At 37.5% G+C, this 15,565-nt stretch overlaps 1 protein-coding gene across 6 annotated transcripts in view; it reads right to left on the reverse strand.

The window, feature by feature from the left end:
• MSH3 (mutS homolog 3) overlaps positions 1–15,565 on the reverse strand; it is a 193,083-nt gene that overhangs the window by 88,182 nt on the left and 89,336 nt on the right. For all 6 annotated transcript variants that reach the window (XM_032628629.1, XM_032628625.1, XM_032628626.1 and 3 more), the window contains one exon: positions 8,030–8,162. In XM_032628629.1, coding sequence (XP_032484520.1) covers positions 8,030–8,162 — 133 coding nt within the window. The remainder of the gene's footprint in view (positions 1–8,029; positions 8,163–15,565) is intronic.

The raw sequence follows: 15,565 nt of genomic DNA on the forward strand, positions 1-15,565 counted from the left end.
AGCTGGTTTGGTGGTTGGTGCTGAATTCTCTTAGCTTTTGCTTGTCTGTAAAGCTTTTGATTTCTCCATCAAATCTGAATGAGCTCCTTGCTGGGTACAATAATCTTGGTTGTAGGTTCTTCACTTTCATCATTTTAAATATATCATACCACTCCTTTCTGGCTTGCAGAGTTTCTGCTGAGAAATCAGCTGTTAACCTTATGGGAGTTCCCTTGTGTGTTATTTTTCCTTTGTTGCTTTTAATAATTTCTCTTTTTCTTTAATTTTTGTCAATTTGATAACTATGTGTCTCGGCGTGTTTCTCCTTGGTTTTATCCTACCTGGGACTCTCTGTGCTTCCTGGACTTGAGTGGCTATTTCCTTTCCCACGTTAGGGAAGTTTTCGACTATAATCTCTTCAAACATTTTCTTGGGTCCTTTCTCTCTCTCTTCTCCTTCTGGGACCCCTATGATGCAGATGTTGGTGTATTTAATGTTGTCGCAGAGGTCTCTTAGGCTGTCTTCATTTCTTTTCATTCTTTTTGCTTTATTCTGTTCTGCAGCAGTGAATTCCACCATTCTGTCTTCCAGGTCACTTATCCGTTCTGCTGCCTCAGTTATTCTGCTACTGATTCCTTCTAGTGTATTTTTCATTTCAGTTACTGTATTGTTCATCTCTGTTTGTTCTTTAATTCTTCTAGGTGTTTGTTCTTTCATTCTTCTAGGTCTTTGTTAATCATTTCTTGTGTCTTCTCGATCTTTGCCTCCATTCTTTTTCTGAGGTCCTGGATCATCTTCACTATCATTATTCTGAATTCTTTTTCAGGAAAGTTGCCTATCTCCACTGCATTTAGTTGTTTTTCTGGGGTTTTATCTTGTTCTTTCATTTGGTACGTAGTCCTCTGCCTTTTCACTTGTCTATCTTTCTGTGATTGTAGTTTTTGTTCTGCGGGCTGCAGGACTGTAGCTCTTTTTGCTTCTGCTGTCTTCCTTCTGGTGGATGAGGCTATCTAAGAGGCCTGTGCAAGCTTCCTGATGGGAGTGACTAGTGGGTAGAGCTAAGTGTTGCTCTGGTGTGCAGAGCTCAGTAAAACTTTAATCCGCCTGCCTGCTGATGGGTGGGCCTGTGTTCCCTCCCTGTTGATTGTTTGGCCTGAGGGGACCCAGCACTGGAGGCTACAGGCTCTTTGGTGGGGCTAATGGCGGACTCCAGGAGGGTACACACCAATGAGTACTTCCCAGAACTTCTGCTACCAGTGTCCTCTCCCGGCGGTGAGCCACCCCCCCGCCTCTGCAGAAGACCCTCCAACACTAGCAGGTAGGTCTGGTTCAGTCTCCTATGGGGTCACTGCTCCTTCCCCCTGGGTCCTGGTGCGCACACTACTTTGTGTGTGCCCTCCAAGAATGGAGTCTCTGTTTCCCCCCAGTCCTGTCGAAGTCCTGCAATCAAATCCCACTGGCCTTCAAAGTCCAATTCTCTGGGGATTCCTCCTCCCATTGCCAGACCCCAGGTTGGGAAGCCTGACATGGGGCTCAGAACCTTCACTGCAGTGGGTGGACTTCTGTGGTATAATTGTTCTCCAGTTTGTGAATCGTCCACCCAGCAGTTATGGGATTTGATTTTACTGTGACTGCACCCCTCCTACTGTCTCACTGCGGTTTCTCCTTTGTCTTTGGAACGTAGGGTATCTTTTTTGGTGAGTTCCAGTGCCTTTTTGTCGATGACCGTTCAGCAGTTAGTTGTAATTCTGGTGCTCTCGCAAGAGGGAGTGAGCACACGTCCTTCTACTCCATCTTCGAACGTGAATAATTTTTGCTTTTGGAGCTTGGGATAAAGAGTATGTGCTAAACAAGTGCATCTAATTTCACTCTGTCTTGAAACTACAGACCAAGATTGTTTTAAAAGTCATGAAACCTCAAGATTAGGAGAAAAAACAACAGCAACAATCCCTTAGAAGCTACAAAGAATATGGACTAACAGTAATTGACTTAGAAGCCTCAAGGTATTTGAATCTTAAGCAGCTATGAGGAAAAAGTAGGACCCCACTTGAGTTATACCCAGAATCCTAAGACTCAGGAACTGGTGGCACAAAGTGGAAGTGGAAGCTGGGAGTAGGGGAGTTGGGAGGGGAGAAAACAACTGGTTGAAAGTGAATTAAGCAGCAATTAAATCCCTCAATCCCCTATTCCTCTATATGCTCCTAAACTACCACCATTTTCCTACCCTACAGAAGACTACAGTTGACCCTTGAACAATGTGGAGGTTAGGGGTGCCAATCCTTCACACAGTCAAAAATCTGAATATAACTTTACAGTCAGCCCTGCATATTTGTGTTTCTACATCCATGGATTCAACCAACCATGGATCATGTAGTACTGTAGTACATATTTATTGAAACAAATCTGCTATAAGAGGACACACACAGTTCAAACCCATGCTGTTCAAGGGTCAACTGTAGTTTTCTTCTCTGGAGAAGGTAAAACATAGGGTGTGTGTACCAGCTTCAGGCACAGTGAAGGATGAGAGTACCACCAAAAGCAAGGGATTAAAGGAATGAGTACAAACTGAATGCTGAGATTCCCAGCTGTCCCCATTGAGCTCCCAGAACATTAGCAGTCAGAAAACTGAAAGAGTCCCTGGGGAATCTCACAAGCCCAAGAGGAAAATTCTAAAGATAGCATATACCAGGAGTTCCCCCAATAAGTGGACCATTGAGTTCACACTACAGTTCACCTCATAATTTGCAAGCCACATTCAACTACACAGACCTTGCTATCAGCATTTTAGTTCCCCACTCTTTCAAAATGATCAGCCAGATTAAAAATTCTAACATGAAATGTAAAAATTAAAACAATCAATTAATGGACCAACAAATACTAGAAGAAATAGAGCCTATACAGGTAGAAGAAATCTTCTAAAAAAAAAGTTAACAATATCCTCAGTTAAACAGAGACTATTGAAATAAGAGTACTGAAATAAACAGAGAATCATGAAGTAAGAATGGCATGTTATTTTTTTAAAAAAGAAACATTCAGAGAATAAGAAAACAACCAAAAATTTTTAGAACTTGAACTATCAGAGTAGAAATGAAAAATGCAACAAAAGAGGCAGAAGATCAACGTGATAAAATTTCCAAGAAGGTAAAGCAAAAGTGTAAAGAGATGGAAATACAGAAGAAAGTTCGATAATCAGTCCAGAAGATTCAATCAACTCAAATAATAGAGCTGCAGAAAGAAAGAAATCATCAAAAAATAATTCAGAGATGTGTTACATATATACAGTGGACTACTACTCAGCCATAAAAAAAGAATGAAATAATGCCATTTGCAGCAACATGGATGGACTTAGAGATTATCATACTAAGTGAAGGAAGTCAGAAAGAGAAAGACAAATACCATATGATTATCACTTATATGTGGAATCTAAAATATGACACAAATGAACCTATCTATGAAATAGAAACAGACTCATGGACATAGAGAATAGACTTGTGGTTGCCAAGAGGGAGGGGGTTGGGGGAGGGGTGGAGTGGGAGGTTGGGGTTAACACATGTAAGCTATTATATATGGAACGGATAAACAACAAGGTCCTACTGTATAGCACAGAGAACTATATTCAATATCCTGTGATAAACCATAATGGAAAAGAATACATTAAAAAAAGAATGTGTGTATATGTATATATATACATATATATATATACATACACACACATATCTGAATCACCTTGTTGTACAGCAGAAATTAACAAATTGTAAATCAACTATACTTCAATAAAAAAAAAATTTTGTATTTATAATTGTACTTCCAAACTTTAAATAATAATAATAATTCAGAAAAATTTCCCAGAACTTGGTTGCCAGCTTGAAAGGGCCCAATACAATGAATTAAAACAGAACCAAATCATGGCAAATCATCATGAAATTTTAAAACACTGGAGACAGAGAGAATCTTCCGTTTCCAGAAGGAGAGAAAAAAAGAACAACAACAACAAAAAGTCACACAAAGAATCAGGAACCAGTATGACTTCAGACTGTTTAACAACAATAGTAGAAGCTATTGAAGAAGACAATGAAGTAACACAAAATTCTGAAGGAAAATAATTTATAGCTTAGAATTTTTATACCCAACCAAACTACCAATCAAATGTGAGAGTAAAAGAAAAAAGACATTTCCAGACATCTATGTTTCAAAACTTACTTCCAGTGCCCTTTCTCAGGATGCTTCTAGAGAACGTACTCTACCAAAATGATGGAATAAACCAAGAGGAAGTTATGGAATACAGAAAACAAAAGATTCAGTTCAAGGGAAATAAAGGGAATCTAAGAAGATAGCTATTCAACAGGTATAGCAGGGCAATCAGTCCAGGTTGGATCAGGTAGGAAGGCTCCAAAAAATGAAATTAACAGAATATTTGATGAAAATAAATATCTGGAGATGAGAGGACAATATAAGTTTGAGTTAATGATAAGTACACAACATAAATAATATATATATATATATACACACACACACATATATATACACATATATGTATAAATGGATGAATGCTAAGAACACATTTAGAAAGATAATAATTAACTACAAGGAATGAAGTAAATTACGCAAAAAGAAAAAGAAGGAAGTTAGGTCCACCTGAACAAAAGCTGAGTTCAAAATGCATCATAAAGCACCTTTTCTCCAGAAAGGCCATGGCTTGCTGGGAAAGATACATACAGGAAGCTGCACTGTTTGTATAAATGTGCAGCCTAGAATTAATTTACAGCCTAGAATTGACCTAGAGTCATTTAATAGTACATTCTAATAAAAGAGCAAAAATTAACATTTTCAATAGAATTTCTGAATAATAATGTCTTGTAATTATTGTAATTTGATAAGCAAAAAAGGGGATTGATGGTTCACGTTCAGGTATGATATAAAGTTTAAGTCAGCAACAGAAGCAAGGTGAAAACCAGAAGTGCTTGCAATCAAGTCCTGAGTGCCCATGGCAGGTTGCTCCCAAACTTCTTAAGCAAAATGACTCAATGGAGCTGTAAGAAAGCTGAGGATAAGGGTAAAACAATTGCTCCTGGAGTCTCTCATGTTCAACCCCATTTCTGGCAGCAACCTTCTCTGTGGAAGAGCTTGAGAACACATGTCCAAGTGCAGAGGCAGGTCATCACAGGACTGGAAGAACCCCAGCCTAAGCTCCATACTGAACACACGGCTTTGGGCTTCTACCAGTCTAGCTATGAAACTATTCTCGCCTACAAAATTCTGGAAACACTCTCCTTTCAACATTTACTAAGTGCTATAATCCTTTAAATGTATTCACCACCCTTAGCACTTATGTATCATTTTTTTACAAAATAGTTATTGAGCCGTTAATATGAATTCCTATGACTACCACTATTTTCTAAGATTTAAATTTGAAGTCTTACTATCAAAAGAAATGCTTATTTTATTTAAGAGTCGGCCCACTTGGTATCCTCTATTATTATCAACATAAAAATACCTATTTGTGCCTATTCCACGACACTTTCCACACAGCCAGATGGCCTAGGCCTACCACTTCCACAACATCCAAACCGTGTTCCTTACCATTTTCTGAATTTCACATAACTGGCACAATCTGTACCCAGGATATCACTCACCATTTGGTGCATACAGCAGAAGCTTATTTAGAGTAATCTAATGATAAAGAACAGACATGTGTTTGATGGTATGTTCCAAGAGCCAGCCAACTAATCTATAAAAATTTGCTTTAAAGCATTCAGACTTCCTAAAGTTGGTCTGTTACCAAATCATTTCTAATCTTCGCTTTTCAAATCTTTAGGCACATTCTTGTGTAAACACTGAAACAGCAACAAGGAACAGCTTCTGAGTGAGTCACAAGTTCTTTTAGTATAGTTTGAAACTCTAAAAAGTCATTCCTACTCTGCCTGTTGGTTACCTTTAAAAGGATCATATTCCATCATATGTGGAATCTAAAAACAAAAACAAAAACAGAAAACCCAAATTCATAGATATAGAGCACACATTAGTGGTTGCAGGGGGTGGTTGTGTGGGCAAAATGAGTGGAGATGGTCGAAAAGTATTTGTAAGTTGCTAAAAGAGTAGATCTTAAAAGTTCTCATCAAGAGAAAACAAAAAAAACTTTGCAAGTATGCAATGGTAAAGGATGTTAACCAGACTTACTGTTGTGATCATTCTGCTATATATATATATATATATATATATATATATATATATATATATATGTATATATACATTGAATCCTTATGTTATATATTGATACCTGAAACTAAAATAATGTTGTTTATCAATTATACCTCAATTTAAAAAAGAACTAGATTCTGACATTTACAGAGTTTTAAAACTTTTATAAGTTCACAAACTTTATGAAATGCAAATATTAAAGTACAGTTTAAAGAGAGGCAGGAAGGCATAATAGAAATCACAGCATCCATTTTGATGCCATGGATAGTTTGATTCAGCTCTTCTGATTAGCAATTGATAATTTTTTCAGCTTTGCTCCTATTTTCTTTTGAGAAAAACAAAAACCTCTAACATCTGTCAGTGAATCCTTTCAAGTAGTGAAGGTAATGTGTTTGGAGATCTGTTGCTTGATGAACGGTTATAAGCACTGATTGTCAGCCACTGGGTCAAGGTCGAAAACAAAATAACAAATGGTTTGACATCCATTCTGTAACCTCAAAAGAGTCAACCATAAGACTTTCAACTACCAGGGCAGCCTCTAAGTATTGGCAGCAAAAAAACAACACAGTGCACCAAGCAATGGTACAACAGATGCCGCAAACCCCTTAACCAATGCACACATTTCTTCCCTAGGGATTAGTATTTCCCAATTTCAACTTGTTCTTTCTTTTCAAATGTAGCCGAAGCATATGGAACAGTTACGTAAGTCCTCTTGGGCACTGCAAGTATTCTTGGAAGCAGTAGTTATTATTCTAGTAAAACTTTGTGGGGGAAAAGGCCTAAAAAAAGTAAAGACTCATGAAAAATTGGTCACAACTAAAGTTTGGGCACATAAAAAAAGTTCTACAATAAAAGTATTAAATTGGCAAGGGTTTACATTTGGGCAAAAAATAAAATTTGCTTATGTAGGGACAACCAGGGAAAAAAATACAATGGTATTCAAAACTGCTACTACATCAAAAATGGTAATGTCCAAAAATGTAAGCCACTAAAACCCCATCAAGGACCCTCATTTAAATATGAATTCTGTCACTTAGTAACAAGTTACTAACCTTCTTCTTAGCATCATCATTTAGTCAAGGTAATGCAAGCTGTTGTAGCATTATATAAAGACAGCAATATACATAATTTCCCACCAGTAAGAAGGTGCTAAACCTTCTCAACCTCACCAAGTTTTTTTTTACAAGGAACAAAGAGTCTAATGTATGTGAGTGACTTCTGCAGTAGGTAAGACACTATAAAAAGTTTATTAACAACTATAAATATAACTGATAATTTTTTAAAATTTTAGGCACATTTTGAAGATAAAGCAAATTATTTCTCTAACAAACCTCACTTGTTACTGTTATGACTTAAACTGTAAAGCTTAAGTGATGAAAATCAAAGGAATGCTTTTTACTTACACTCAATATCCAAACTTGTCTGCATATTAATACCACCACAAATATTTTACTAGCAGATTTCTCCTTCAGTTAAGTCAAATAAGAAGTTGTTCTGAGGTCAAAAGAAATAAGGCATCTCTTTCTAGAAGTAGATGGTCTAAGTAAATTTCCTATTTTGATGATGGTACATACTTTGAGGTTGAAACAGGAGAACATCCTGTATTATAACAGAAGGGCCTCTATGTATTGCTATAGTTAACAAAAGTGGGCAAACTTGACTATTTACAATGCAAAAATTGGAATAATCTCAGTTTGTGCAATTAAAATTTCTAAGGATTCTCTCATGTTATCTGCAAGATTTTACAAAATAAAATAAAAATAAAGCTCTGAGATGTTTCCCATTAGCACCTGGTGTCCTCAAGCTGAAGAACATTATCAGTTTTAAAAGATTCGATTTCTATCACACTTACTTTTTTGTGATAAATGCTACAGAGTCCTCTTTCGATGTCAGGCAATTTACGTAGATGATTTTCTATCTGGCCAAACACACTGGATTCTGAATGGAGAACTTCAGATACAGCATCAAGTCGAGCATTTATCTCCCTGTGAGAACAGAGTAATGGCAATTATCAGATATGTTAGGAACTCAGACTGCAGACATTTCCCACTCTAATGCCCAGCACTGTGAGAGTAGCCACTTAGAAAAGAAAAAAGGAGACTCTTCCTCCATACCTCTGGCCCTTCTCTGCCCCTTATCATCGAAATCGAAGAGCAGGTACCACACAAGGAAAGTCATTAACTAGATGGCTAGTCATTAACTAGCCAGCAGAGACTGGCTCCTTAATTTTCCTTCCTACAGAGCAAACACACAGACTACACTTCCCAGCCTCCCCTGCAGTGAGGTATGGCCGTGTACCCAAGTTCTAGCCAGTGAAATGTGGGTAGGAATGATTACACCACTTTTAGCCTTGGCCCATAAAACCTCCTGTGATCTTCCACATTCACTCTTTCCCCTTTGCCAACTGGATGTTGAGTCCAGGGCAATTCTGTGAGCCCCTCACCTGCTGACTCCATCAGCATGGGTGTGTGAGTAGAGCAGAAAACCCTCCACTCCCACATCTGCTACCAAATGAACGTTTCATTAGCAAAAATTAAACTTGTATTGTATTTAAACCACTGAGATTGAAAATTTACTTGCTACCATTGCTTGTATTACCTGGCTAATAAAATGGGTCTAGAGTGGGCAAATGAATTTTCTACTCTGACTGAAAGGACGGACCATCTCAATCAAAAAGCAATTCTTTCAGATAACCAACTTTTTTGAGAGAATACTTGGTGGTGGTGGTTGAATTGATCAAGTGTTTGACTGAAATGGGACTAGGCACACTGAGCCTGGGCAAAGACTGGGAGCAGCAATAGAAAGTGCAGAGGATGGGACTTCCCTGGCGGTCCAGTGGTTAAGACTCCACGCTTCCACTGCAGGGGGCATGGGTTTCGATCCCTAGTCAGGGAACTAAGATCCCGTATGTCGTACAGCACAGCCAAAAAAACAAAAAGGAAAGTGCAGAGGAAAAACATCAGGAGACGTGGGAGGCCAGGGCTGTAGGATTTTATGAATGGCTACACCCAAAGTGATGGGCCACTTGGGGAGTAATGGTGAGACTCTGTCAACTCAACGTGGAAACCTGACTAAATGTGTCCTAAATGAGATAAGGCCCATCCAGCACCTATACACATCAAAGGCCTACACTGGATATGATGGCCATATGTGAAAAGACTGAAATAAGTAAACATATCTAGTAGAAAACGGGTCTTTAGTAAATGCTTTTTGGATCAATGAATGAACAAACAAGCAAGCAAATGAAAGAATGAACTGACATTTGGGGGGAAATGGGGCCATCAGCTGTTGAATACACATCTATCAAAGTTCTGTTGGTATCATATACACTGATGTGAAGGGCAAACCTATATCAGAATCCTGCCTAGATAACTATTAAATTGAGTATTTCACAATTAATTGAGTGCTTTTATCTTTGTTATCCTTTTAACTATCCTGTGAATTCACAAAACAGATACTAACTTCAGGTCTCATTTTTTAAAAAAATATTTATTTATTTGGCTGCACTGGGTCTTAGTTGTGGCATGCGGGATCTTTAGTTCCCTGACTAGGGATCAAACCCGGGCCCACTGCATTGGGAGCCCAGAGTCTTAACCACTGGACCACCAGGGAAGTCCCCAAGTCTCATTTTTGTTCCATTTTTTTCTCTGGCTCATCCTCCGCTGTGTAGAACAGGCATTTGGTTTAGCATGACAAAGTAGAACAGGCCAGAGCTTTGTAGACACACAGGCTGATTCTTCCATTCTCAATGGGATGGCCTCTTAAATCTATTCAGTTCTTTCCATGTCTATTGCCACTACCCTAGTCTAAGTAAAAGTCATTTCTCACAAAAAGAAATGTTCTACCAAATAAGCCTCCTAACTTTCCACCCCATGCACACTTCTGTCCCTTTTTCCAATTCATTCTCCACACTGTAGCCCGAGTGGTCTTCCTAGAACCCAAACCTGTTCATGCCATACCTCTGCCTTAAGCTCATCAATGACCTGCCATTAATCTTAGATTCAAATCCAGAATCCTTAACTGACCTATAGGACAACTGATCCCTGCTTACCTCGCAAGTCTCGTCTCAGATCACCTGTCACTCTCTTCCTTTCACTCTAAGTTCCAGCTGGACTGAACTTCTCCCAACATCTCGGTCACTCCAAGTTCTCTGACATCAGGGCTTTATCATCTGCTCCTCACTCTGCCTTGAAGACTCCTTTCCCCTTTCCTACTGCCTACCAGCTTCCACTTTGGCAAACTCCTTCTCACCCTTCCTCTGAAAGGGCTTTCTAGACTCATTAGACTGTATTTCATCCTTTGCCATCCTTTTCCATACAACCCTCTGTTTTCTTTCCATAGTGGAACTTACAACTGTATTTACTTCTCTACTATCTTTACCGCTAGACAGTAAGCTTGGTGAGAATGGAGATCATTTCTTCAGTCCCATAGTTCTGAGATCACGATACGTGCTCAATAAGTAGCTGTTGAACTTGATTCAATTGAATTTCAAAGACTACATATAAAATAAATCAAGATGAGGTGAAAAAATAAAAAATTAAATTTTCTTTGCATAAGATTGTTAGGGTAAAACATTGATTTATTTTATCACAACGTTTACCCCAAATGCTATACAAATATAAAGTTTTATTTTAATAACTCACTCCTGCACAAATGAAAGATGACACCAATTGAAATAGACTAAGTTGATGCTGCAGATGGTATGAGGACAGATAAAATAATGCCATCTGTGAATGTATAAAAGACAGCCAGATAGCTACTCCCTCAAAAATTATACAGGTTGTCTGAAATATGGAAAGATAAAAGCAAAAGAGGTTAATAAAAACCTAAATCACATTTATGAAGTCTTCCAAAAGACTTTTAAAAAAATACTTTCTTGGAAAATAGAAAGGTAGTAGCTTTTTTTAGCCTTGTGACAGCCCAGACAAAAGCCTGTTCACTATGAATCACTTTCACATTAACCCAGCCTTTACTTGTTAGGGAGGTAACAGCTCAGAGGTTAAGAATTTGGGCTGAAAACGTAAATGACCTCAGTTCAAATCCAGGCTCTTCCATTTACCAGTAATTTAGACTTGCCCTATTTTCTCCATCTATAAAATGGAAATAATAATGGTCCCTAACTCATAGAGTTGTTACAAGAATTCAGTGAAATAATACACATTAAGCACTTAGCACAGTGCCTGGTACATAGTAACTACTCAATACCTGTTAGCTGTTACCACCATTATTATTACAGAGATCTTTATTTGGTTATGAAATTTGTTTGGTAGGCAACACAGAGAACAGCTCAGGGGAGGGAGAAACAGCACCCAAAACATAAGCTTGGAAATAACTATGTGAAAACAAGCCTTTAGGCATAGATATGCAAAAAGGTGTTTTGTGCAAAGTGAACAGGAAAGGATTACACAAGGAAAGCTAGTTCTGGCATCTCAAGTGCTACATCTGACTGGTAGTAGTGGCCTGAAGTACTGTACTAAGATTGGTTAGTAGGTACATTGAGAAAGAATGCCATAACCAACTACAGATGTCTAACACGGGCAGGGAGAGGGGGAGATGGGGAGAGGGTGTGAGGCACTGTCTACCACCACGAATTTCTCATCACTGGGGCAGCTATACTTCCACTTTTATCTCCTATAAGCAGAATGCAAATCAATAAAAAATGACTTCTAATCAAGTTTTTTAAATAAAATGGTATATCTTAGAACTGTTCTTTAATTAGCAGGTATAAGACTTTCTAAATAACCATAATAAAGTAATAGGTCAGACCACCAGAACAGAAAACAATTATTTTGGTGCAGTCAATGAGAGAGATCAACAAAACAGGAAATAGCACTGTCAATTAAATGAGGATAAAGATATTATTCCAAGATGCCCTATGGTATTCTACAACTGATCTTATCACATGATACATTCTAAACAAATGAAAAGAGGACACCTGAGTCATTCATTTCATTCCATATGACAAAAAAACAATGAATCTGAGGTCCTGGGGATGACAAATATTCTTCTTTACCACCAAAGATCCAACGAGTAAATGTGAGTGTTGCTGGAGTCCTTCACATTTGAAAATGAACTGAGTGATGACGTTAATATCTGTTGTATGTGGCTGTCACTCAGAAACACAGTGTATCACCTATAGCTACTGCCATAGTAAGGACATGTGATCAGTCTGTACCTGCTGGTTGCTATTTGTGGAGATGCCTCTATAATTCTAACATCAGGTTATTTGGGGAGGAAAGAAATAAACTACTGGGGAGAGGTTTTTTGTTGTTGCTGTTTGTTCTGATTTTTTACTGAAAGGTTAGCTCTAAAGACAGATGATACAAAATGAGTAAATTAAATTCAGACATTAACACATTACTCATGCAATATGGCTAAACCAACTACCTAAACAACTTTCTGGTAGAAACATGAATCACAGGCCTTCTCCTAGGACCTAACCATCATTATTTGAATCCACCTAGCTTTGCCTTTCACATACACTATACACTCATTCATTCAATGAACAGTTACTGAGTGCTTATAAAGCACCAATTGCAAAAATAGAAGATGGAGAGTGCAAATATCACGCTCAAAATCTTATAGATCATGAGTTTATTTTATTTATGAAATTACATTCTAAAGAGCTATTCTCAATATTTACTTTGTTGCAAATTGTATATCACCCAAGTTTTTAAGGATTTTTATTACTCATGTTCAAATGAGGCATCATTTTACCAAGAGACAATTCACCCTTTTCAGAATATTAAACAGAACAATTTTCTGACAGCTACCTTCCATTATTGGTTCAGGCCACAAATCTGAGTCTTTGAAAAGAGCATGAATATGATTTGTGTTTTTGATGATAATGGAAATGGGTATTTTCAGACCACCCCTCCCACTGCGGACAATTCAAAAAGCCAAACAAAACATAAAACACGTTCATGAAAGCATCAAAGGACTAACAAAATGGTAAGGAAAAACTATACTAAAATCTAAAAGAAAGCAAGAACCCAAAGAAATAATCCAGCAGTAAAAACCACTTTTGCACTAAAAAGATATGCCAGAAGGATCTGCTGTAAAAATAAGCTGGCCTCATAGTAAGGGTAAACTTGTAGAGTAGGTGAGCATCATTTGGATGAACTGAAACATGTCAAACATTGAACCTGGATTAAGATGTCCCAGACTGGAAGTATCACTGAGAATCTGGTAGGAACAAATGAAAATCTTCTTTGGGAAAAGACATCTTCATCTTAGCTCTCATGTTATTTATTTATTTATTTTTATTAGAGTATAGTCGATTTACCATATTGTGTTAGTTTCAGATGTAGAGCAAAGTGTTTCATTTTTTTCAGATTATATTCCATTATAAGTTATTATAAGATACTGAATATAATTCCCTTTGCTATACAGTTTATCTATTTTTATGTATAGGAGTCTGTGTCTGTTAATCTCATACTCCTAATTTGTCCCTCCCTCCCTCCCTCCCCTTCCCCTTCATTAACCGTAAGTTTGTTTTCTGTGTCTGTGAGTCTGTTTCTGTTTTATATATAGATTTATTTGTATTATCTTTAGATTCCACATATAAGTGATACCATATAGTATTTGCCTTTCTCTGACTTTCACTAAGTATAATATTCTCTAGGTCCAATCATATTGCTGCAAATGGCATTATTTCACTCATTTTTAACGGCTGAGTAATATTCCATTGCATATATATACACCACATCTTCTTAAGCCAATTGTCTGATGATGGGCACTTGGGTTGTTTCCATGTCTTGTCTATTGTAAATAGTGCTGCTCTCTCACTTTATTTTTAAAAATAAAATTTCTAAATAATATAACCAGCATTCAAGCATAAAAAGAAACGAGATGAGTAAGAATCAATAGAAACAACAGACAACAGGAAGAGACATAAAAACTACCGAGCTTTGTGGGGTGTGGGGCTGAATGATAAAAAATAATAAATTCAAAAGACACTGTCAAAAGAAAGCAGATGAATTACAGAACAGGTAGAGAAATTAGAAATCAAATCAGTTATATAATTTCCATTACTTTACAGGTGATCTTTCTTTGCTCTCTTGCTCTCTACAGGATTTTTATCTCGGATTCAGTGTCATGTGTAGTTTCATCATGATTTAGCAAAACGTGGATTTCTTGTTTGTTTTCAATTGCACTTTGATTCAATTGTGCTTTCTAAACCTAAGGAGTCACATCTTTCATGAAATATGAGAAACTCTCATCTTCTATCTCTTTGAATATTGTCTCTCTTTTCCTGTTCTCATTTTCTTCTACCGGAAATTTGATGAGGATTACGTTAGACTTGATTTGTCTTTCAATCTCTTCTATCTCTGACCACACTGTCTCTCTGTGCTACACTCTAGGTAATTTCTTCAGATATCATCTTGGATTTCAGATATTGCATCTATTCTGGTCTAACCCACCCACCATTTCTAAAAGTTGTATGTAGTTCTTCTTAAAAAATCAACCTGATGTCTTTTGATGGTATTCTTGTTCTGTGCTCATGTTTTTATTCTCTTTTGTGTTTTTTTTAACTTGGTGGTTCAATATTTATCTTTCTAATCCCCTTATCTGAAGGTCTTGGGATTCTGAGTCTACTGTTTATAATTTCTGCTGACTCAACTCATGATTACTTGTTTCTCCACATCTTTTGTAATTACAGTTTATGAGCTTACAGCAGAACTTGCTCTTTGAAATTCCTAGGAGGCCTAGATGAGACTGTATCCCTTCAGGGAGGACCTGTATTTGCTTTCGCTAGGAACCATAATGCACAATGGGACAATTTTAAATAAATTTCATAACTTAGAAACTGCCAGACCACAGAGATAAAACAAATTAAAATAACAAACCTGAGTGAAGGTGGGCCTATGGTTAAGAATTCTTGGAAACTTGGCAACTATAGTACAAAGCAGAGACCAGCTAAATGTTCCTGAATAGACTGCATCCCAAAAGATGCTGGTTAATCCATATGCAATAACAGGGCAGACGTTTGGGTAACAGGCATTTAGGGTCACTTTTTTCTTGGTGGCAGCAGTCCCCTTCTCTGCTCTCACTCGCATCCACACAGCAAAGGAAAAGAGGCATGGGGTCAACACCAATCAGTCACAGCTCCCAGTTATGCTTCACCCACCACTCTTCCTTCCCATTTATGAGAAGTAGTGTGTCTCACTGGGCTAAGTAAGAGCAAAGTCACCACAGGTGAACATTTGTTGGCAGGCTCATGGAACATGGGAAACCACAAAGAATAAACAGGACCGCCTCGTGTAGTTAATTTCAGGAAGTTCCAGAGAGTTAAAATGGCATTTAGTTTTGCTAATATAAACTAAATGTTAAGTGGAGCAAATATATAATATTCTATTACTTTGTCATTTAGGCCAGGGCTATAAAT

Source organism: Phocoena sinus, chromosome 3 (assembly GCF_008692025.1).
Source record: "Phocoena sinus isolate mPhoSin1 chromosome 3, mPhoSin1.pri, whole genome shotgun sequence".
NCBI lineage: Eukaryota > Metazoa > Chordata > Mammalia > Artiodactyla > Phocoenidae > Phocoena > Phocoena sinus.